Here is a 25197-nt window from a genome sequence, read left to right as displayed (position 1 = left end):
TTGTATCTGTGTTCGTTGAGATAACAAGTATCTAGTTTATATTTCTTACATTAGCTCAGTCTCTGGGATGTAAGATTGGTACCTTTGCTTATATTTTTTTTTGTGATGACTTTGTCTTTCATTCTTTGTCATTCAAGACCAACTTCAGCTTTTGTTCCTTAGAGAAATTCTTATTGATAATGCCTCTGTTACTTTGAGTTGTGCTTGCTTTTACTCATTAGAAAAATAGAATTTTAAAGTAAAAAGGATGATAGCCATAAAATAATTTATTTTGCAGTTCATTTTCTAGCTAAGCAAACTAAGACAGTATATAACCATATTTGATATCTCATATCTGGAATCAGAATAGAGATTTTACTCATGCTTTTGTATCTGCTTTTCTGATCCCAGTTATATGGATATGTATTTGTGTTTTTCAGATTGTAAGGTCTTAAAGTATAAGCAACCTATTTTATTATTTTATAGACTATAAGGTGATATGCTTTTAATATACTATTGTTTTAAAGCAATTTCTATTTAAAACAATATAAAATATTAAGTATTTAAATATACGATTTAAAACAATATGCTATTGTTTTAATGACATTTCTGTTCTATTCTTGGTAGTTAAATTGTTATTGTTGTTGGTAATAAAACAAGGAGCAGGGCTGACTTGGGTCTTGATAAGCTCGTGGTACAAAAAGATGATATTGCGCCAGTCATTTTCACCAATTCATGTGGGGATCTGAGATTATGGCCCATCCTAGGAATCTAGGGAATTGACCTTTGTTCTAACCAGTAGGTAACTGAGGCTTTATCTGTAGTTTTTGGATATATTTCATTAGATACCAGGTAGTAATATAATTGAACTACTAATTGTAATTACTAGTTACAGACCAGCAGAAGACCTTTGAATTAAAATTCATAATCACTTCTGGATTGTAAATTCTCAGTTTAGATTTCAAGTTGAGAAAGACATGGTTTTTAGCTTTGTACTAGTGTAAGAATTGTGATGAGCTGGGCACCAGTGGCTCATGCTTTTTCTGGAGACTGAAAACTAAGGATCTCACATTTGCCAGCCCAAGCAGACAGACAAATCCTTGAGTTTGGAAAGATACAATGGCTGCGTTGTAGGGAAAAGATTGAAAGCAATCAGAGTAAACACAGAAAACAAATTAAGAAACTGTTAGTATACTCCAATGAGGAAATAATGGTAACTTGGAATAAAATAATAGGAGATTGATAATGTGAGGTAGCTAAATGGGTAAAATATTGGTGACGAATTAAATATCGGGTTGGCAAAGGAGCTCAACAAGATCTTGATGTTTCTGCCTTGGTGCCTCTGTTGCTAGTCACTGAAGGAAGGAATTCTCAAAGAGGATCAGAGCTAAAAGTCTTAGTAAAGTTGAGACAAAGTATCTTTTTCCTTATGCAAACCTATATCCTTTTGTCTTCACCCAAAGATAGTTTCTGACAATAGTCAGTAATACAGTAGTGAATATAACATGATTCTATTGGAATTGACATGGTTACTCAAGATTTAGTTTTCTGAAATAGAAACTGAAGTTTTGCTATTACTGTTTTCATAATGCATTGTGTCCTGTTATTGAGCAGTATTTTTTAAAATGTAGGCTCTAAAATTAGTTATTGTCTATTTGTTATAGGCAATTGCTGTAGAAGTAACTTTCACTACTTGCCATATTTTCTATACTATGTCATTTTCAAAAATTAGACTCATATGAAAACATGTCTACCTTTCATTCAAATGACTTTTTTTTTTTCATGTATCAGGATTTTTTCTGTGAGTTTAGTGAACAGTCACCATGTGTTCTTTCAAGGTCTCTGTTACAAGTAAGTTCTACTTTAGTATCAAAATACTTAAAACAGTAAATTATATTGTATTGTCAGTTTTTTTTTGTTTTGTTTTTTTGCTGGTCCTAGGGCTTAAACTTGGGTTGTGGGAGCTGTCCTTGAGCTTTTTAAATCAAGGCTAGTGCTGTACCACTTGAGTCACTGCTTTACTTCCTGTTTTTGTTTTGGTTGTTAGGTGGAGATAAGAGTGTCTTGGGGCCAAGCGCTGGTGGTGGCTCATGCCTGTAATCCTAGTTACTAGCTACTCAAGAGGCTGAGGTCTGAGGATTGAGGTTCAAAGCCAGCCCAGGCAGGAAAGTCTGTGAAACTCTTGTCTCCAATAAACCACCAGAAAAACAGAAGTGGCTCTGTGGCTCAAGTGATAGAGTGCTTGCCTTGAGCTAAAGAGCTGGGGGACCACTAGCGCCCAGGCCCAGAGTTCAAGCCCCACGACTGACCAAAAAAAAAAAGTGTCATGGACTTTACTGCCTAGGCTGGTTTAAATTACAATCCTTAGATCTCAGCCTCCTTTGTAGCTAAGATTATAGGCCCAAGCCATTGATGTCTGACAATTGATATTATTTTATTGATTGATGAGCAAAAGGCAGATGCTTTTAAAAGATGTTCTGCACTTGTTTTTTGTTTTTGTTTTTTAATGATTTTGGGGTTTGACCTCAAGTTCTTATGCTTCATAGGCACCCTTGGTTAAACTCACAACCTTTTTTGCTCTTGTCAATTTTTTAAAAAATAGGATCTTTTTGCCTCAGATGGACTTGAACCACAATCTTATTTATAATTTCTACCATAGCTAAATTGACAGGTACACCACCGTGCCTAGTGAAGAGGAAGACCGTTTACATCTATAATTCTAGCTACTCATGAGGCTGAGATGATTGTGGCCCATAGGCAGAATAGGCAGGAAAATCGTGAGACTTTTATCCCCAACTACCCAGCCCAAAGGCCAGATGTGACTCAAGTAGTAAAGCACCACACCATGAATAAAAAAGCTAAGCAGCCAGGCATCGGTGGCTCATATCTGTAATCCTAGCTGCTCAGAAGGCTGAGATCTGAAGATCATGGTTCAAAACAGCCCTGGCAGGAAAATTCATGAAACTCTTATTTCCAATTATCTAAAATTTATCTCAAAGCCAAAAATGACACTGTGGTTCAAAGTGGTAGAGCACTAGTCTTGAGCATAAAAGCTCAAGGATAGCTCCCAGGCCTTAGTTCAAGTCCAGGACCAGGAAATAAAAAAAGCTAAGCAATTGGGTGATGCCTTGAGTTCAAGATCCACTACTAGCATTAACAACAACAACAAAAAAAAATAGGCTAGCCATGTTGGTGCTTGCTAGTAATCAACAAGGAGGATGAGGTAGGAGGATCATGAGATTGAGACCAGCTTGGGGGAAAAGAAAACATTTTGAATTGAATAACAGTGAAAATATACAAATTCGGTAAGACAAAACTAAAGCAATTCTTGAGTTAGTTTCTTAGGTGAACTCAGGGCTTCACATTTGATCAGGCTTGCTTGCTTGACTGTAGATCTACCAGGGTACTAAGGCATGCCTCCAGCCTGACTTTTTGCTGGTTATTTGGAGATGGAGTATCCAAGCTATGTAGTAGTTCTTAACTCAAAATTTGTAACATTAAATGATCACATAGAGAAAGAGAAACATTTTACATTAGTAACTTAAGCTTCCACCTTAAGAGATGAGAAAAAGGAACAAATTAAGCAAGCAGAAAGAAAGAAAATAACGAAGAGCTGAAATTAGTAAAATAAGAAAGAAAAAAGTAGGTTAAAACCTGCATACCCAAAAGCTGGTTCTTTGAAAATATCAGTTATTTGGATGTGAGTTATTTGGCTGCAACATCTGTCAACTCCATTGATCACCAGGGTTGAATATATCAGTTATGAACTTCTAAGACTTCTAGACAGGATAAAAAATGCAAATTATTAATATCAAGAATAAAAGAAGTGGGCTGAGAACATGACTGAAATAGACCCTTTATCTAGCAAATACTGGACCCTGGATACAGTCCCTTATCCCCAAATGTGATACTCCTACTGAGCTTGTGTATAAAAGAACAATATAGAAATACTATACATAGCTCTTTTTTTTTTTTTGGTTCGGTCATGGGGCCTGAACTCTGGGCCTGGGTGCTGTCCCTCAGCTCTTCAGCTCAAGGCTAGCGCTCTACCACTTGAGCCACAGTGCCACTTCTGGCTTTTTTCTTTTTGCTTATGTGGTGCTGAGGAATCGAACCCAGGGCCTCAGGCATGCAAGGCAAGCGCTCTACCACTAAGCCACCTTCCCAGCCCCAGGAAATACTATACATAGCTCTTATGTCTATAAATTCTTAGATAAAATGGATCTATTTCTTAACCGACTAACCTGCCAAAATTTACCAAAGTAGTTTGGACAACCATATATACATTTGTAAATTTAAATCATAATGAACTACCTTCTAATCAGAAAATTAACTGGATATAAGAACCAAACTTGACATCACAAACATTAGAAACTTTTAGACCAACACAGACAAAAATCTTCAGAAAAATAATAGCAAATGAAACCTAGCATTGTATAAAAACATAAAATGGACTAAGTGGAGTTTATGACCAAATGAGGTTTATCCTAGGAATGTAAGCTGGAATTTTGAACCATGCAATGAAGTTTCAGTAGATTTAAGAAAAAGCATCTAGAGAATTAAGTATCCGTTTATTATTTTTAAACATACAAATAAAAGGACTTCCATAACCTGGTAGATGGCATATTTAAAAAAAACTTACAGCTATTATCTTAATATGGTGAAAGATGAAATATTTTCTTCCTAATGTTAGGAAGAGAGGAAAAATACCCACTCACCACTGTCTTAATCATTTTGACATTCTGTAATGTTTCCAGGTGGTATGTCTCAGTAATGACCACTGTATTTTGGCAGCATTATTACTAATACATATAACATTTGTTTTAAGACTACTTTTCTAGTGGATAACAAAAAGGTCTTTGGAACTCATCTCATGCAAGACATGGTGAAAGATGCTCTTCGGTCTTTTGTCAGTCCTCCGGTGCTTTCCCCTAAGTAAGTATTATAAAACTTTTTTTTTTTTTTGGTCAGTCGTGGGACTTGAACTCTGGGCCTGCGCAGTGTCCTGAGCCCTCAAGACCAGTACTCTACAACTTGAGCCACAGCACCACTTCCAGTTTTCTGAGTGATTAATTGGAGATGAGAGTCTCACAGACATTCCTGCCCAGGCTGGCTTTAAACCTTGATCCTCAGATCTCAGCCTCCTGAGTAGCTAGGATTATAGGTGTGAGGCACAAGTGCCCGGCTATAAAACATTTTATATACATAAAAATTAATTTTATAGTGTGTTTTTTCAACCCAGTTTCTCTTTACTTCTGTATAACAAATGTATAAAAATTGTTTAGGATCACGTCCCCATAGAAATTATGCTCTGAGAATCACTGATCTAAAACACATCATAAGAGATAGCATGTACAAAGAATGTACAAAGTTAGCATTGTGAGAAGTAAGTAGAGCTTTTCCAGAGGAAAGGGAAGACTGAATTTCTACTTCTTAGTGAAATAAACCAGCATGTGTAAAGACATGAACATAGGGATATTTTAAGAATAATTAGCATATAAACATTCTTACTATCAATTGGTTGCATAAATCATGGCACATGTTATGTAAAACTCTAGTACTGTCTTTGATGGGTTTTTCTGGAAACAGACTCTAAGAGCAAGTTCACATCAATGTGCTTTAGGAAGTATGACCAGGAAAAGACAGTAATTGTAGGCAAGAGGGACAAAAGAAGGAATGAAAACCAAGTAGTATAGAGTTCACAGAAAGTAACTGATTTATTTAGTCTTGTAGGAAGCTTATAGGGGACTGTGCAGACAGTGTAGGTTACAAACCTCAAGAGTTGCCCTAGCCAGGGATAAAAGAACTTGACAATATGGCTTGACATCTGCTGTGATGTCACATGCCTAGACCTTTGGGAAATATGCACTGTGTATTTGTGAGAGATTTGGGAGACAGATAGGATCTTAATTGTATTTTGACTTTATCCTCAGAAAGTTTCTCAATTCACCCTACCACCAAGGAAATTCAGGCTGTATTTTGAGAATTGCTGACTTAGTTCCAAATCATCTTCCTATTCCATTCTTTCCTCTCACATTGCTCCTAGAAGTAACCTTGACATTGTAGCTCATCTGCATCACTCCTATGAAAGTTTGTACATTATCACCAAATATGTATATCAATGTTCTATTTTTTTTGGGGGGGGGGTGTCTAGTCTTGGGGCCTGAACTCTGGACCTGGGCGCTGTCCCTCAGCTCTTCAGCTCAAGGCTAGTGCTTTACCACTTGAGCCACAGCGCCACTTCCTGCTTATTTTTCTGCTTATGTGGTGCTGAGGAATCGAACCCAGGGTCTAATGCATGCAAGGCAAGTGCTCTACCACTGAGCCACCTTCCCAGCCCCACCGTGTTCTATTTTTTATCATCATCATCTTCAACATCATCATTATTGCCAGTACTGAGTTTGAAGTCAGGGCCCTTGGCACTCAACCACTTTTGTTTTGTTTTCAGAGGATGCTGTTTTGTTTTTTTTTGCTCTCATCCATCCTTAAACTAGTCCCTCAATCTTGCAGCCTATCTAGCTGGGATTCTATGTGTATGCCACCCAGATCTGTTTTTAAACTTTACAGAAATTGCATCACAATTTGTACATACTTACAGTATGCTTTTTCTGTCTTCATTGGGATTTTAATATCTAAACATAATCCATGCAGACTTAGACTTACTTGATTTAGTAAGCCCTGGAGTTTATTTTACCAACTGTTTTGCAGTTGGATGTTTAAGTTGTTTCAAATTTATTTCTATTAAAATTTGTGCTACAGAAATGGTGGGACAAAGGGTGAACCAATTCAGCAGTGAATCCCACTAGACACTATATTGGAAATGGGAAAGGAAGTTGGGAGGGGAAAAACTGGAAGAGAATGAGGAAGGGGATCATACTTTTTAAAAAGAATTGTACTCCTTATAACTGAATCATGTAACTGTAACCCCTCTGTACATTACCTGTACAATAATTTTTTTAAAAGTTGGTGCTGTAGAATATATTCTTAGAATCCTGAATCATAACAGCATGTGGAACTTCAACATAGTTTTGCCAAATTTCTTTCCAAAGTAAATGAACCAATTTTTATGCCAGCCACCATTCTATAAAAGGCTCCCATTTTCCCAGTGTAACCTTTACATTATGAGACTTTAGTTTTGACAGTTTGATGCATGTGAATTAGTATCTAGCTGGGAATGTGGCTCATTGGTAGGGCAAATGTTTAATTTGTGCAAAGTCCTGGGTTTAAGCTCCAGCATGAGCACATGCTCCCACATTCATATAGAGAGTTGCCAGCGGCTTACACAGTAAGCCTAGTTTTTGAGGAAGCTGAGATTAAGAGACTTGTGATTTGAGGCCAGCTCAGGTAGAAAAGTCTACAAGATCCCTTCAGTGTTGTTTTGATTTTCATTTCCTTTATGGCTATAGATGTTGAGCACTGCATCATGTATTTATTTGCCATTTTTACTTCTGAGAAGATAGCTTATTAGTCCATTTATTAATTGGGTTGTTGATTCTTTGAGGTTTAATTTTTTAAAGCTCTGTATATTCTGGACATTAGGCCATTGTCTCATGTATAGCTGGCAAAAATCTTCTCCCATTCTGTAGGCTATCTGTTTAGCTTGTTAGTTTGTCCTTTGCCAAAGGACAGAAACTTTTCAGTTGGATGTTATATAGTTTATCATGTCTTTCTTTGATCTGCTACACCTCTGTATCTTAGTTCTTACCCTGTGCCAAGGAGTCCTAATGTTTCTCCTACCTCTTCCTGTAATAGTTTCATGGTCCCCATCTTACATTGAGGTCTTTGCTCCATTTTGAATTGATACTGGTACATGGTGACAGATAGGGATCCAATTTCCATTTTCTACATGTGTTATCTCCCTCCCCCCCAAACCATTTGTTGAAGAGGCTTTCTTCCAGCCCATGTTTTTTAGCTCCCTTATCAAATATTAAATGGCTATAAGTCTGTGGTTTATTTCTGCATCTTCTGTTCCATTCATTTTTAAGTCTGTTTTTATGCCAGTATCAACCTGTTTTCATTACTATCACTCTGTAGTAGAGTTGAAGTTTGATATTGTTTTGCCTCCAGCACAACTTTTTTTTGTTCAGGATTGCTTCAGGGCCTTTTGTGATTCTATATGAATTTTTCACTTTCTCTGTCTCATTAAAGAATGATGTGATTTTGATGGGTATTGCATTGAATTTGTAGATGGCTTTGGGCAGTATTGCCATTTCTCAGTATTAATTTTGCCAATCCAGGAGCATGGAAAATTTTTCCACTGATGTCTTTGATTTTCTTCTTCAAAGTTTTTATAGTTTGCACTGTGGAGGTTCTTTACATCTTGGTTAATTCCTAGGGTTTTTTTTTTTTTTTTTAAGTCTTTAACAATTGGAGTTGCTTCCCTCTTTACAGTCCAATTTTCCCATTGTTAGCTTACAGAAAACTACTGATTTTTTTCCCCTCATATGTGACTTTATTTTTTTTAAATAAGTTTTTCACTGTGAAAATACTGTACAGAGAGGTTACAAACTACTGATTTTTGTAGGTTGATTTTATGCCCTGCTACTTTACCAAAGTTTTTAATCAATCTATGGGATCCCTTAAATATGGGATCATATCATCTGCAAATAGGGATAGTTTTAGTTCTCCTTCCCTAAAGTCATTATCATGCAATAATAATAATAATAATGTAATCATATAATACATATCATTCCCCAAAATCCAGAATGTTTTTTAGGTTGCTGTATTTTAGATTCCTTATGTAATTTTCTTCCTTTAAAGAACCTTTTAGCATTATTATTATTATTATTATTATTTTGGCTGTATTGTAGTTTTGAATTCAAGGTTTGAGCTTGCTAAGCAGGAACTCTATCACTTGAGTCATGTCCTAAAATTATTGTTTTGCTTTGCTTATATTTTTGAATAAGCTCTCATGTCCAGGATGGCTTGGAACATGCGCTTCTATTTAAGCATAGCTGGAATGAGAAGCAGATCACCACATTCAGTTAAGTTTTATTGGCTCAGATGGAATCTTGCAAAGTTTTTGCTCAGGCTATTCAACTTTCCAACCACAATCTTCCCAATCTCTCCCTCACAAGTTGCTAGGATTATACATGTGGTCTACTGCATCCAACACTTTCCAGTGTATCTTATTTAATTACTTCTTTGTTGTAGTTCTGCTTTTTTCTTCCTGGCTGCCAGGTGCACTATTATTTTCTGTTTCAGTGTTAGTTTTATCTTTGAGGCTGTTGCCATTGCACAGACAAGCATTTATAAATTGTTGGCTCATATTAGAGTATCAGGAGAAAGTCTCTTTCCTCATTTTCTTCAGTGCAGATGTTCTTGATCTTCACAAGAGTTAATTAAAAATTTTTGTCGATCCTGGGGCTTGATCTCAGAGCCTGGGTCCTGTCCCTGTTTTTTCGCTCAAGGCTAGTGCTCTACCATTTTGAACCACAAAGTCATTTTGGTTTTCTGGTGCTTAATTGGAGGTAAGAGTCTCACGGACTTTCCTGCCTTGCTTGGCTTCAAACTGTGATCCTCAGGTGTCAGCCTCCTAAGTAGCTAGGATTATAGATATGAGCCACCAGAGCCTGGCTAATTTTTTTTTTAATCCTATTTATCCTCTGCAGTTCTCAGGGCCAGGAAGCAGATCTGTGAGAACTACTGTGGAAGGTGTTAATCAAGAAATGGTAGTGTAAACTGAGCTAAGGAAACTGAGCTAATGGAATCATTTTGTTGAGATAGCAGATAGAGTATGAGAAAGATGTATAGTCAGTGGTTGGATAGGAGTAGGCATATTTAGAGAACTGGGATTCTGTATAATAATTTCTGTGTAGTTACTATTAAGAACATGCTTCCATGGTGGTGGAAAATACATGGAGCTTTTCCTTTTTCTCCTTACTAGTTTGATTTTATTGCACTCAATTTTAAATGCTCAATTATTACCTAAAGGAGTTAGAAATATCACACATTTACATGTATAGTAGTGAAATCTTTATAAGCTAAGCTTGCTACTCTTAGCATTTTTTAATTCAGTGTATTTTGTTACATTTTTTTCCTTTTCCCACCTTCTCTGTGAATGTTTAAATTGTTTGTTTTTGTTTTTTGTTTTGTTTTTTGTTGGTGGTGGGGCTTGAGCTCAGAGCCTATGCATTGACCCTGGGCTCTTTGGCAAAATTCCAGCACTAACCACATTGAGCCACAGTTCCACTTCCATTCCTACCTTCTCTGTTAACACTATCTACAGTAATCACTGACTCATTTGTCAAAACTAATACTTGGATTTTAATGATGTGTGACTATTATCTTACAGGTGCTGCCTATATAATAATCACCAGGCTAAGGACTGTATTGACTCTTTCGTGACTCACTGTGTTCGGGTAAGAACTACCACTTGGATATTTGAAAGTTATGGGTGCTAAGTCCTACAATATCCATGTTTTCATTTACTTTCTTATTCAGTGATTGAATTAAAAACGAATTGTCTCAACATTTGAATGGATGACATTATGGCCTGTAGCCTTCCTGATGAATTACTAGATACAGAATTAGCCTGGGATGACCTTTCACTAGGGCCTTTGAGTACCACCTTTGTGTGTTTTGACTCCCATCTATGAAGCACACTCCTATTTGCATATCTTAGTCCTTCTTACTTAGTTATATGGATGTTCTTCTTAGAAAACTTGACCAGAAAGCTCTTTGAGGCCTAATCCATTTACTAAATAAATGTGTAGATAGGAAAGAAGTATATGGTATAATAAAAGGAATCCAGTAGATGAGATTTCTTTGTTTTTTCTTTTTTCCTTTTTGGTCAGTTGTGGGGCTTGAACTCTGGGCTTGGGTACTGTTCCTGACCTCTTCAGCTCAAGGAGAGTGCTTTACCGCTTGAGCCACAATGCCACTTCCAGTTTTGTAGTGGTTTATTAGAGATAAGAGTCCCACAGACTTTCCTGCCTGGGCTGGCTTTGAACCATGATCCTCAGATCTCAGCCTCCTGAGTAGTTAGGATTACAAGTATGAACCACTGGCACCCAGCTTGAGATTTCAGTTTTATTACTAACATTTTATCCTCATTGGTCATATGACTGTCCTATAAAGTTCCCAGTATTTGAAGAGTGAAATGCAAATACAGGTTTAGGTATCTCTGTCTGAAATACTTGGGGCTAAAAGTGTTTCAAATTTTATCTGGATTTTGAAGCATTCACAGTAAAGCATCACTAATCCAAATATCTGAAATTTAAAGTACTCCAAAATGTAGGAATTTTTGAGCATCTTGTCAGCCCTTGGAAAGATTTGGGTTTTGAGTTTTTAGTTTCAAGATGTTCAAACATCACTTCTCTTACACCTCTTATAGGGAAGGTAGTCATTGTTTGAGGTGTTTAACAAAGTATTCAAATTTAAGCAGAATTAAACTTCAAAAAAATATTCATAGTTTTAAAGACCAAGCATGTCTGCTGTCTGAGTAGTGAAATGAGATAATATGAGAAGAGACTATGTATGGATAGTAGGAATAGAAGAACTTCAATCAGGGTTCATAGATATGAGCCATATAACACAAGCTATATAATTCTTAGGCCATTCTAGCATATGTGAAGCAGCACAGAAGCATATCCTTTGTATATTGGCTCTTGGTTTAAAATAAATTTTTTTTGACATTGCAGGAAGATGTCTAAAAATTGAAGGAAGATATTTTTGCCATATGAAAAAGCAAGTTTCAAAATCAGCCACTTTTTCTTGTTATTTATAATTTCTTGTGCATTTATTTAAAAATATGCATAGATAAGGTTTATCTTTTCTCAGCATTTTTTTCCATAAGCTAGATTTTGATAACTCGGAATATTGTCTTTTTAGGATAAGGAAATGTTCTGACAATTAACAAATTATGTGTGCATTCCAGCCATTTTGTAGTCTTATTCAGATCCATGGACACAACAGAGCTCGACAGAGAGATAAGCTTGGTCATATTCTTGAGGAATTTGCTACCTTGCAAGATGAGGTAAGCGCTGAGTAGTTGTCTTTTCTAAAATTAAACATTTCAAACCCGGATGTTGTGGCATGCACCTGTAATTCCAGTAGTAAGACTAAAGCAGGAGGAGTACAAGTTCAAAGCCAGCTTGGCTACCAAAACTCTGTTTCCAAAAAAGAAAAAAGACAACTTCACATACTTGCTCTAGATATTTTTCAAACAGTTTTAAAATCAGTATTTTGAGTATTGTAACATTTTACTATAAGGAGATGAGGTTACTTTTCACTTAAGATTTAATTTTCATATACCAAAGGAAAACTTTATGTGAGAAGAAATGGAACAATAAGACATTTTAAGTTAGTTGCTGATAATCAGGATAAATTATGAAGTACATGTACAACTATTTCAGGGCAAGTTTATATTATAAAATACTAATTTTAAGTTTGTGAGCAACAATATTAACTAATAATTAAAAACCTGAAGTCACTTGTTTGAGGAATTTTTGATTGGTTGTTTTGAGAAGGTCTGATTATGTTGCCTAGGCTCATTTCAAACCTGTGGACGCAAGCAATCTTCCTGTCTCGGGCTTGTAGGAGGCTGATGTTACAGGGTTGAAGGCCCTGAATAACCACTCACAGTCTGAGCTACTTCTATTTTGAAATGGATGTATTTTTAGTTTTAAGGAGTGATTAAGTGTTAGCTTTTGTGAAAAAGAACTTGTATCTAAACCTAACAATGCATTTGAAAGTAGGAGTCTCTTGAGTGATGAAATTTAAATTTTCCATTCCTTGTTTTTGTGCGCCATTGCTGGGGCTTGAACTCAGGATCTTGCCCCTTAGTATTATTACTTTGGCTTTTTGGTAGTTAACTGAAAATAGATGTCTCCTGGATTTTCCTGCCCAAGCTAGCTTCAGACCTCAGTTCTCACATCTCAGCCTTGTGAGTAGCTAGTTTTCCAGGCATGAGCCACCAGTGCTTTGGCTCCACTAAGACTTCTAAAGCTCTATTACTTAGAAGAAGAAAAAAGCCAATTCTGTAACATTTGATTTTATAGGCAGAGAAGGTTGATGCCGCCCTTCACACTATGCTGTTGAAACAGGAACCCCAAAGGCAACATTTGGCCTGTTTAGGAACCTGGGTACTTTACCATAACCTTCGAATTATGATACAGTATCTCCTAAGTGGCTTTGAGTTGGAACTCTATAGCATGCACGAATACTACTACATATACTGGTAAGAGTACAATTTGAGATCAATTTGGTGAATGGGTAGAGTAAATAAGATCTGACAGAACATCTGTAAATAAAGTGTAATTGACTTCATTTGTTGTATAATTTAAAAAAACTGTTGAAAATCAGAACTGGCTCAACATGAGTATCTTTTTTTTTTGGTCCGGTCGTGAGGCCTGAACTCTGGGCCTGGGCTCTGTCCCTCAGCTCTTCAGCTCAAGGCTAGCACTCTACCACTTGAGCCACAGTGCCACTTCTGGCTTTTTTTTTCTTATGTGGTGCTGAGGAATAGAACCCAGAGCCTCGAGCATGCAAGGCAAGTGCTCTACCACTGAGCCACCTTCCCAGCCCAACATGAATATCTTTAATGTTGTAATATCATATATATTTTTCTAGCTATTTGCCTATTTATGAGAAAATTACTAGTAATGTTTCCAAAGTAAATGTATTAATTGAAGACCTTTTGCTTTTTCTCTTTGGAAACAAATGGTGGGTGTACTTGTATAGCAAAAGCAGCTGGAATCAGATCTTCTGAGTAGAAACCATCTACTGGAGTGGTCACTGGTTGCATAAGCACTTTAAACTGTGGCCCTGCACCTTTGCCTTCATACCTTTGGAGACACTGGGAGATGGTCCTTAGCATAGTTGTTCTTCATAGTTGTTCACTGGAAGATGAGATAAGGAAATGTAGGAATAGGGTCGTTGAAGGAATACTTTAGGCATGGACAATCTGTCATAGACAGAAAATAATTTAAGAGAATTGAGTGTTAATGAATTTAGGTATATTGTATTGTCTTAGCTGGCAAAGAACAGAGGCAATTTGAAGGGAATGATGTCATGTGTTGCCGATCACAAACAATAATATTTGGTATATTAGAGGTTTTCAGTTTGTCTTTTAAACTCTTATTTGAACTAATGTAATTTAGAAATACCTTTTTTGGAGTCGTTGCTCTGAGAAAGGCTAACAGAGCAGACTGTTGTGTTTATCATGAGCTGCAAAGATCTTCCCAGATAACTCTGGTTATGAAAATTAAATTTGAGGATTGACTGCAGTAATATGATAGATAATAACTTGGGGTATTTGGTAACATTTATTTAAATAATACCAAATGACCCTTACTGAGAGGTGTTTATAAAGTTAATGGGACACATTTTGTTATTAGCTTACAGTAGATACAACTCTTGAATTTTTTTTTTTAACTTCTTTTGAGATAGAGTCTTGCTAAATAGCCCTGGTTGACCTTAACCTCCTGATCTTCCTGTCTCAGCTCTACAAGTGCTAGGATTACAAGCTTCTGTTGATTTTTATTTGGGGAGCATCCTCAAGTTCTCTTTCTTTGTGGCTTGCAACAGCTTAAAGAGATGTTTTTCCTATTCATTCCTTGGAACAAATATAATTTTTATATGCCTTTTTACACCAAGAACCAGAATTTTATTTCAGCAAACTAATGACATACATTTCATTACAAATATATCTACATCATAAGCAGGTTCTTGTTTGTAGAGAAACTTGAATTTTGTCTATAGTCTGTGACTTTCATATTAGTTCTGAACTGCTTTTGGGGTTCAAAATTACAAATTGATTGCTTGCAGAAAAATCTTGTTGTTCATGAATATAATCCCTGATTGTGTGTCTGTCCTTTAAAAATCAGCAGACACAGTGTTCTTAAATGTTAACATACACTATAACCATTTAGTGGGCACATTCCCTATTGTCAGCCTCTGGGTTAGTAGATCTACTATGAGACCTAGTCAGTTTCATTTCTACTTCCCAGGGAGCGCTGCTATCAGCCTGTTGATGACTGTTTGAGAACAAGTGATACAGTCTATCAGTGTTCTCACTCTCCTTAAATGTGATTTAGTATTAATTTTAATAAAGCACTTCATAAAAGTGCTTGAAGAATCTGATGTTTGTGAGGACAGCCCTGAATCCTGTCATCACTCATCTTCCCCTAGGTTACAGAGGATCCAAATATAAAAAGCACTAGGAGTTGCCTATCAAAATCCTTGACTGAGTGAAGATACACATTACAGACCTTCAGATTTTGCAGTGTGCTAGGGGAAAATAACAAGTGCTTTTCTTAAACTCAGTGCCAAGCATTTTGTCTCCATATGACATTGCAGCTTTTTATCAGAAAAAAAAAATACTGCTTTTTACCTTAGCTGTCTTGTTTTGCTTCACAGTATAGTATTTTACTCATTCTAGTGATATCTTTTGACTAGTTTTTATTTTGCTTTAAAATGTCCTGTTTTATATGTGTTTATGTGCCTTATGTCTTTATGGGAAATTTTAGAAATATTTAGAGATCATAAAATCTCTTGCAAATCTTTATTAGCTTTCATTCAGTATGGTAATGGTCCTTAATTTTATTTCTTACTGATTGTATTATAAAAAATACATATTTCTCTTAAATTGAAACTACTTTTGTGGTTTAGCTGAATGTGATGTTTATAAAATGTCTGAAAATTATCTAGTAGAATGTTCAAATTTGCATTTTTTATTGAGCAAGTACAAGTAAATTATAACCTTGAATATTCCTATTTTTAGAATGGTTTTGTATAATGCCAATAGGGTTTTGTTTTTGTTGTTTTTTTACAATTTGTTAACTTATTTGCTTTGTTTTATTTTGTGAGTAATACAAACACACAAAGAACTTATGTAATAAAATTAATATGTGTCCTGATATTAAAAAGTTTCATGGGTGTTCATTTGATTTATGTTTATCATTATCAAAAAAGTCTTTTGAAATGTGTAAAATGTAGGAAGGTAAAGCTAATTGCTTTAGTACTCAGTTGTTATAAGATATTCAGATGATCAATTTATGTAAATTTTTTAAACATCAGAGCATTATAAAACTGCCACTTGGAGATGACAGTGTAGCAGAACATGTGCTTTCAATTAGAATGCATGAGACCCTATGTCCAATCACTAGACCAAAAATAAAATGATAAAACTACCCATTGTTACCTAGTATATGTATCTCTTTAGACATCTACTCTTACTAATACTTTTTACCCATTAAGGTATCTCTCTGAATTCCTTTATGCATGGTTGATGTCAACACTGAGTCGTGCTGATGGTTCTCAAATGGCAGAAGAAAGGATAATGGAAGAGCAACAGAAAGGCCGTAGCAGTAAAAAAACAAAGAAAAAAAAGAAAGGTGCTGTGGACTATGTTTTTATACATGTGTATACATATTTGCTTATTTAGATAGGGTCTCCCTGTGTCGCCCAGGCTGACCTCAAATTCATGGCCCTCCTGCCTCAGCCTGTCCTCGCTAGTTCTGAAATAAATAAAGAACATTAGGTTACATTTTGTTTTTGACAAATAGATGGAGAGCTCTTCATGACTTGTAATAAGTGAGTTAATGTTACATTTTAGTCCTTGTTTGCCATCCCTTCAGAAATGAAAAGGTAGAAAGACTTGAGTTCCATTAATGGTAATACAGCCTTTGGTTCCTGTCATTGCTCTTCTTTCTTTACTGTTCCATGTATCTGACAGTCTCAGAAAAAGAAATAGCCTATGTGTGACAAAACAGATTAAGGGGGCTGGGAAGGTGGCTCAGTGGTTAAGTGCTTGCCTTGCATGCCTGAGGCCCTGGGTTCGATTCCTCAGCACCACATAAGCAAAAAGAAAAAAGCCGGATGTGGTTCTGTGGCTCAAGTGGTAGAGCGCTAGCATTGAGCTGAAGAGCTGAGGGACAGTGCCCAGGCCCAGAGTTCAGGCCCCACGACCGGACCCAAAAAAAAAAAACAGATTAGGCAACTAAATAGGCAATCATTGGTCTTTCACAGAGCCCTATGGCTGAGAGAAGTTACTGCGTAACTGTACCCTTGCAGTAGGTGTAGGAAGGTAATCACAGCTCCTTGAGACACCGGGTCCATAAAGTACTTTGGGTGGATATTTTATAGAGAATAGAATGATTGTTCATGGATTTTCTATATATAACAGGCTAAGTGTCTATACAGAAAAGTTTAAAATTTTCTTACAACTAGAATTTTGTAGTATTAACTATTTTGGGAGCACAATATTGTTTAGCTTTTCAATTGTATTTTATTGTTTGTAGATTTTAGTCAGCAAAGTTCTGGCAGCAGAAGTGAATGTCATTTTTCATTTTAGTGAACAGTCTGGAAGTTTTATTTACTTAGTGCTGGTCCTAGAGTTTGAGCTTGGGGCCATGAGCTAATTTGCTCTAGTTCAGTACTGTACCACTGGGGGCTGTTGGTTGTGGGGCCTGAACTCTGGGCCTGGGCACTGTCCCTCATCTCTTCAGCTCAAGACTAGTGCTCTACCACTTGAACCACAACGCCACTTCCAACTTTTTCTGCTTATGTGGTGCTGAGGAATCGAACCCAGGGCCTCATGCATGCAGGGTAAGCACTCTACCACTGAGCCACCTTGCCAGCCCCTAACTTTAGCTTTTTTAAGTAGTTGGAGATACTAATCTCAGGAACTTTCTGTGTCTGCTGGCGTTGAACTTTGATCCTCATATCTCAGCTTCCTGAGTAGCTAGGGTTACAGATGTGAGCCACCAGCACCCAGCAGATTTTTTTTTTGGTCAGTCGTCGGGGTTGAACTCTGGGCCTGGGTGCTGTCCCTCAGCTCTTCAGCTCAAGGCAGGCGCTCTACCACTTGAGCCACAGTGCTACTTCCAGTTTTCTGGTGGTTTATTGGAGATGAGTTTCATGAACATTCCTGCCTGGGCTGGCTTTGAACCATGATCCTCAGATCTCAGTCTCCTGAATAGCTAGGATTACAGGTGTAGCCACCGGTACCCGGCCCAGCAGATATTTTAAAAATTAGTTTCTTTTCTGAAGTAATTTAAGTAGGAAAAATGTGTATGGAAGATTTTTCTCTTTAATTACAGTTCGCCCATTGAGCCGTGAGATCACAATGAGCCAAGCCTATCAGAACATGTGTGCTGGAATGTTTAAAGTAAGTCATTAAAAATGAAAACTCCATTTCCTGTCTAAATATATTATACAGTTTATTTTAAATGGGAAAAAACCATGACTCTTACCAGATTCTTTTTTTTACCTTTGTTTTCTTCCTATCTGCTTAAAGCCTTTTTCAATTGCCTTTTTTCAATTCTAGTTGTTTTCAACAACAAGCATTTGAACCCTTGCTATATGTTAGATTCTTTTTTTTTTCCATTCATAAAACTTTTATGTGTCAGATCCTTTGTACTGAGTACACTGGTTCTTGCTTCACACATGCCTAGATTATACCACACAAGCCATATGTGACATGGGCAGTAAGAGAAGAGCTACTTTTGATATGACAGTAAAGATTCTGTTGAAAATATGAAATGTGGGTGTTTAAAGGTCTGCATTAGGAAGGGAATGGACTGCACAATGAGATAACGGTTAACTGAAGTAGACATTTCCAAGAGATAGTAAGGACTTTTTTTTAAATTGCACTAGGCATTTCAAGAAATTATTTGAAATGATTATAATATATTAAATCCATAAAGCAAAAAGAGGATGTTTGAAAAACAAGGCCTGTGCTTAAGAAAATTACACATTATTTCTTTTTCTTTTTTTTTTTTTTTCTGTGGGTCATGGGGCTTGAACACTGAGCCTGGGTGCCGTCCCTCAGCTCTTTAGCTCAAGGCTAGCGCTCTATCACTTCTGGTTTTCTGGTGGTTTATGGGAGATAAGAGTCTCACCGATTTTTCTGCCTAGGCTAGCTTTGAACTGTCTCAGCCTCCTGAATAGGATTACAGGCATGAGCTGCCAGTGCCTGGGGAGTTGCTATTTGTTTCTTTTACTGGAAGCTTTTACCTGAAAAAATTGCAAAAGTATGAAACATGGAAAAAAAATGGGCGTGTGGTGTAATTACACTGTGACAATAATACTGGAACTTCAGTTTTTTTTGTGTAAAACATAGCTCATAAAAAATACTAAGAGGTCAGTTTTTCTTGTTTCTGATTTCTGAGACATTTAAATAGCAGGGAGTTGTTTTCAAGTCTGTATTAATGAAGACTTTTACATATGTTTTCCTTTTTTTCTTACTCCATTTTCCTTTAGACCATGGTAGCATTTGACATGGATGGAAAAGTACGCAAACCCAAATTTGAGCTTGATAGTGAACAAGTTCGGTATGAGCATAGGTTTGCTCCATTCAATAGTGTGATGACACCACCACCAGTGCACTATCTACAATTCAAGGTAAGTCGCTCATTCAAAGGTCTTTGGTCTTACCATCTTAGAGATGTGCTATTTGTACCCAGTCAGCCATCCTGTTAAACTACATTGTCAGACTTGCTGGTTATTAAGTAACAATTTTAGAGTGAAAAGATTTTGCTTCATTAGGTGTATTCTTTGTATTAGCAATTATTTAAATTATGAGACTAAAGTGAGAATTGAAAATTGAATGTTACATAAAAAATTGGAAGATGAGCAAAGTATTTGCTTCAACATTTTTATATGAACAGTCAGTATAGAGTTCTGTAATTAAAAAGGTACTTTTGAGCCGGGTGCCGGTAGCTCACACATGTAATCCTAGATACTCCGGAGGCTGAGATCTGAGGATTATGATTCAGAGCCAGCTGGGGTGGGAAAGTCTGTGAGACTCTCATCTCCAATAAAAACCACTAGAAAACTGGAAGTGGCGCTGTGGCTCAAGCGGTAGAATGCTCACCTTGAGCTGCAGAGCTGAGGGATAGCACCCAAGCCCAGAGTTCAAGCCCCATGACCTACCAAAAAAAAAAAAAAGGTACTTTTGACTTTCTATATTAAGCATGTTAAATAATAGTCTCCCTTCCTTTTAGGAGATGTCTGACCTCAACAAATACAGCCCTCCTCCTCAGTCTCCAGAGTTGTATGTGGCAGCTAGTAAGCATTTTCAACAAGCAAAAATAATATTGGAAAATATCCCCAGCCCAGACCATGAGGTAAGCCAGGATTCACTGCACCTTTAGGGGACAAGCTTAGCAGAAAGTACTAGATCAGCATTAAGTATAATAATGAACTTCATATTATTAGTAAGTACAGCCTGTTAGGTTTTTGACAAGGATTTCAAATAGTTTTGCTAACCTATTTTAAATCTTAAATATGAAACATTTTGTTCAGTATCACAGGAACATTATTCAACTTTTTTACCTTAAACCTTTTGCTTTAGAAAACTGGATTATTTTAATAATTACAATATCCCTAATTTTATTGAAATATTCTACAAAGAGTTACCTGTAATCTATGTACACTGTTTTGGCTAATATGAGTTTATTAACAGCTTCCTTTCAGGGATAATTTGGTAGTAGCAAAAATCAAAACGTTTAGGCTCAGCACTTCTGCTTCTTGGGATTTATCTTGTAGATACAAATGCATACAGAGGAAAATTAGAGAAGTGAAGGATAGACAAGGGTGTGCACTGTGTCAGGATATCTAATAGCAAAAATGCGGGAGAAACTTTAGTGCTCACCAGTAAATTGATAGAAATTATGTTCCATTGAAATTATGTTTCATTGAACAGATTTGTGTATTGTTCTTTAGGCTATAATAAATTTAAAAATTACCAAGGTCCCAAACAGTGTATAGTTTACTGCTATTTCAGTTTAAAAAAAGGCACAGCCGGGCACCGGTGGCTCACACATGTAATCCTAGCTACTCAGGAGGCTGAGATCTGAGGATCGAGGTTCAAAGACAGCCTGGGCAGGAAAGTTCGTGAAACTCTTATCTCCAATAAATCACCAGAAAACCAGAAGTGGTGCTTTGGCTCAAGTGGTAGAGCACTAGCCTTGAGCTGAAGAGTTGAGGGACAGAGCTCAGGCCCAGAGTTCAAGCCCCTTGACCAACAAATAAAAATTAAAATTAAAAAAGGCACAAAGAAAAATGCATTACCCAAGATTTGCTCATATTGGTGTATCTGAAAGGATATGGAATGATTGATAATATGTTTGCTTCTTTGGAGGAGAGCTGAGTGTCTTGGAGAATAGAAATAGGAAAGAGACTTTTTATATACCATATTTTGGCTAATACAGTAATACAAAAAATTGAGTGAAGTAGCTAGATGGCATTTTTCATTTAGTGAAAATTTAATTTATTCATCTAAGATTAACTGAACACCTACTGTGTCCCAAGCAGAAAATAACTGACATTGGAGTTAAGGGGTGGGTGCTGGGTTGTGGACAGTAACTAAATTATGTAGTGCATTATTTATTTCATAGCACATGAACAAAAAACAGAGTGGAGATAGATGTGAAGGGATTTTGTGCATGTGTGCATGAAAGTCTGTGTTTATGTCGGACCTTAAACCCAGAGCCTTGTGAATGCTTATACAAGCGTTCTACCAGACATATCCTAAACCCAGGTGTTTTAAATGGTTTTTGAATTAAGCCTAGGTAAAGAACCAAATCTCATGGATATTTAGAGATGGAGCCTTCTGGGTAGAGGCATCTACATGTTGAAACACAGGGGATAAGAGTATCCCTGGAGTATTTGGAGAACATGGAAGAACTGGTGTGGTGGAGTGAGGAAAGCAGCACAGTGAATATTAGAGGGTTTTTTTTTTTTTTTTTTTTTTTTGAGGGGTCAGTCATGGGGCTTGAACTCTGGGCCTGGGTGCTGTCCTCAGCTCTTCAGCTCAAGGCTAGCGCTCTACCACTTGAGCCACAGTGCCACTTCCGGTTTTCTGGTGGTTTATTGGAGATAAGAATCTCACGGATTTTCCTGCCCGGGGTGGCTTTGAACTGTGATCCTTAGATCTCAGCCTCCTGAGTAGCTAGGATCACAGGCATGAGCCACCAGCACCTGGCTATATTAGAGGGTTTTGAGCAAAGGAGAGATCTTGTCTTTGTTTTAAAGGATCACTTTGGCACATTGTTGGGGGAAAAAAAATCAGGATATTTGTAATTATATCAGGGTAAAAGGTAGAATCCAGGGAGCCAGTCAGGGTGTTGATAATAGCTGTAATTAAGTTGAGAGATGATGGTAGTAGTGGAGATAATGAAAAGTGATTGTCACCAAGTGCCAGTGGCGGATGCCTATAATCCTAGCTACTCAGGAGGGTGAGATCTAAGGATCATGGTTGGGAGCCAGCGCAGGCAGGAAAGTCTGTGAGAATCATATCTCTAATTAACTACCAAAAAAGGAGGAAATAGAGCTGTGGCTCAAAGTGGTAAGGGTGCTAGCCTTGATCACAAAAGCTCAGGGACAGTGCCCAGGCCCTGTGTTCAAGCCCCAGGACTGGTGCACACATACAAAAAGTGATTTTCTTTTCTTTGTATTTGAAGACCACCTCTTTTGAACTGATTGATAGGCTGGATAGAGGATGGGAGAGCAGTCCAGGTACCTTGAAGGTCTTGCCTGAGCAGGTGGAAAACTGCCAGTAGAGCAGGAACAGGGCTGAATTGTTTTGGCCATGTTAAATTTTGGTGCCCATTGGATGTTTAAAAACAGAGTTGTTCCCTAGGCAGGTGGATGTTGACCTGAGGTTGAAGATTCAGTCCTGAACTGTGATAATAATGTATGTTTCCAGAGAGAGACTGCAGAGGAAACATAAGTATAATCCAGTGTCCTCATCCTGTTATTACTCCTGTGTTCAAATGAAGCTTTTTAGACCAAGTGTTAGAAATGAGTTACTACTCTAAGGGCATGCACTACTTACCACCATTGTCCATGCTCTTAATACAGTCGTGTGTCATGTAATAGTATATACGATCAGAAATGCCTTGTTAGACTGTATTGCCTAACATCACTGAATACAGCTCTGCATCGTATCTATGGGACCACTGTATTTGTGGACAGACTGAAATATTATGAAGCACGTTACTGTATATGTTAGCTCATTTACTCCTCACAACTAATCTCCCTAGGATAGGTAAGTTATCTTCATTTGTATAGATGGTGAAACTGAGGAACAGAGATTAGAGACCTTTCAGAGAGTTCACAGCTAGTCAGGGGCAAAGCTGGGATTTGAAAACATATAGGCTGATTTCAAGACCCATCCTCTAAACACTGTTCAGTCCCACTCTACAGAATTTGACAGATTAATGTTGTGTTGTTTTCATGGAAACAAATTAGCGTAGCCCTTTCAAGATTTCAGTTGATGGGAGAAAAATTCTGTTATTAAAGTATCCTATGTAAAATCAGGTAGTGAGTACTTTTTTTTTTTTAACAGTGTCGTCCCTTTCCTTGCTCTTTCCATTTTTCCTCCTGTCCCTACCCACAAGTTTTCTTGTTTTTAATTTGGTCCTGTGGATGGATCTTTTTCTACCCCAATGCCAGGATGAAATCATCATATGAAGGCATGGAAACCTTACTGGATGTTTAGCTCTTGGGTGATAAAAAAAAGATGGCTGACTTATTTTCTGGTTTTCAAGTGAGATGGAGATCTTGATGTGTTAGTATAATTGTCCGTAGCAAATGTGCATATAAGATTTTTTTAAAAAGTATATGTAAACTGCCTTTATTTAATAAAATGTCCACACATGCAAAGTTCTCATATGTAAATACTATATAAATTTTGACTGTACATCTTATGACAGCTTAATGGTGTTCATATTTTAGGTCAATAGAATTTTAAAGGTTGCCAAACCCAACTTTGTGGTTATGAAGTTGCTGGCAGGAGGTCACAAAAAAGAGTCAAAGGTAAATACATTATGTGGAAAATTATTGTGAAAACTCATGTTTTGAGTAAGATGTACAGTTGTTAGGGTAAGTTTAGCAACTGAAGAGCAAAACTTGCCACGTCTTGAGAGATACTTGGTGACTTAAGTTTCTAGTCTGCATCCCCTTTCCCATATAAATTACTGTATAATTTGGGAAACCATATGTATAAAAGCAAATTTGGGGGAGAAGTAGGTGATAATTTAAGTCATTTGACTTTGAGAAAGTCAGTACTTCAACAATTGAAGATTTCATTTTAAAGAGCACAGAGGATAGTATTTTTAGATTTTCCTCAGTAACACTGCTGTAGCAGCATGTGAGACCTGCAAAGAAGCCCACCAGAGCTTTTTTGCTGGCCATTCCTCATATCTCTCACTGCTCTTTTGCTGTATCTTTGTTCTTTTGTTTCCTTTAGCAATGGCTCTCATGTCATTACATGGTATAAGTGGCCCTGAAATAAAAAAGTTTTGTCTGCTGATCTAAAACTCCTTTCTTGTAATTTATGTCCATTTTAACTCTTTGGGAAGAGCTTGATTTGTATGTGTTTCTGATGGCCTTCATAAACCAGAAACACTTGATTTTTTTCCTTCAAGCTTTTTACTTTTTGTGGTCACACCAATCTCTCATTTATGTTATCTTTGTTCTGAAAACAAACGCTAATAAAATAGTGTCTACTGTGTTTATTGTCTGAATTCTTGCAGATATATTACGTGACTTTGTGGTTTTCTTTACAGGTTCCTCCAGAATTTGATTTCTCTGTTCACAAATATTTTCCTGTCGTGAAACTTGTTTGAAAGTCTGAAAAGGTAACCATAAAGCGGTGGAATCCGATTCCACTCTTAGGGAAACATCCATCCGTCTCAGTACATATGTGTAAAGTAGAATGGATTTTTTGGATAACAACCCCATTATAAGGAATACTTGGTTTGACAGCCTTACATGACATTAGTGAAAACTGCTGTTTTAAAGTGGTTTATTAGTTCCATGGTTGAAACTGGTCTTACTGAATGCATTGATGAACATTACATGGTTTTATTACATATTTAATCATAAACCATTTTTTATGAATGATTGAGTGAAAATAGTGTTTGTTAAGGTTAATAAATTTCTTGACCAAAAAAAAAAAAAAAAAGTACCATTCTGTTGATACAAGCTAAGAATCACAGATGTTTAACTTATACCATTTCAGCAGTTTAAAAAGAAATCATCAGCCAGGTGTCTCAGACCTGTAATCCTATCTACTCAGGAGTCTTAAGATCTGAGGATAACATTTTCAAGCTAGAGTAGGCAGGGAAAGTCTGTGATACTCTCATCTCCACTTTACCAAAAAAGCCAGAAGTGTAGTTGTGGCTCAAGTGGTAGAGTGCTAGCCTTGAGCAAAAGAGCACAAGGGAAGCCCCCAGGTCCTGAGTTCAAGCCTTAGGACTGGTGCAC

The 25197-nt window shown here is 36.9% G+C and overlaps 1 protein-coding gene across 2 annotated transcripts in view; it reads left to right on the top strand.

The window, feature by feature from the left end:
• Window positions 1-24877, top strand: part of Naa35 (N-alpha-acetyltransferase 35, NatC auxiliary subunit) — a 69515-nt gene extending 44638 nt beyond the window's left edge. For both annotated transcript variants that reach the window (XM_042671077.1, XM_042671078.1), the window contains 11 exons: window positions 1771-1830; window positions 4808-4914; window positions 10274-10340; window positions 11858-11956; window positions 12981-13159; window positions 16180-16316; window positions 18024-18091; window positions 19186-19326; window positions 19929-20051; window positions 23665-23745; window positions 24498-24877. In XM_042671077.1, coding sequence (XP_042527011.1) covers window positions 1771-1830; window positions 4808-4914; window positions 10274-10340; window positions 11858-11956; window positions 12981-13159; window positions 16180-16316; window positions 18024-18091; window positions 19186-19326; window positions 19929-20051; window positions 23665-23745; window positions 24498-24557 — 1122 coding nt within the window. In that variant the 3' untranslated portion in view covers window positions 24558-24877. The remainder of the gene's footprint in view (window positions 1-1770; window positions 1831-4807; window positions 4915-10273; window positions 10341-11857; window positions 11957-12980; window positions 13160-16179; window positions 16317-18023; window positions 18092-19185; window positions 19327-19928; window positions 20052-23664; window positions 23746-24497) is intronic.
• Window positions 24878-25197: the final 320 nt, after the last annotated feature.

This window comes from Dipodomys spectabilis, unplaced genomic scaffold (assembly GCF_019054845.1).
Source record: "Dipodomys spectabilis isolate Male_0828 unplaced genomic scaffold, ASM1905484v1 ptg000597l, whole genome shotgun sequence".
In the NCBI taxonomy this organism is placed as follows: Eukaryota; Metazoa; Chordata; class Mammalia; order Rodentia; family Heteromyidae; genus Dipodomys; species Dipodomys spectabilis.
This window is presented reverse-complemented; position numbering and strand designations above follow the sequence as displayed.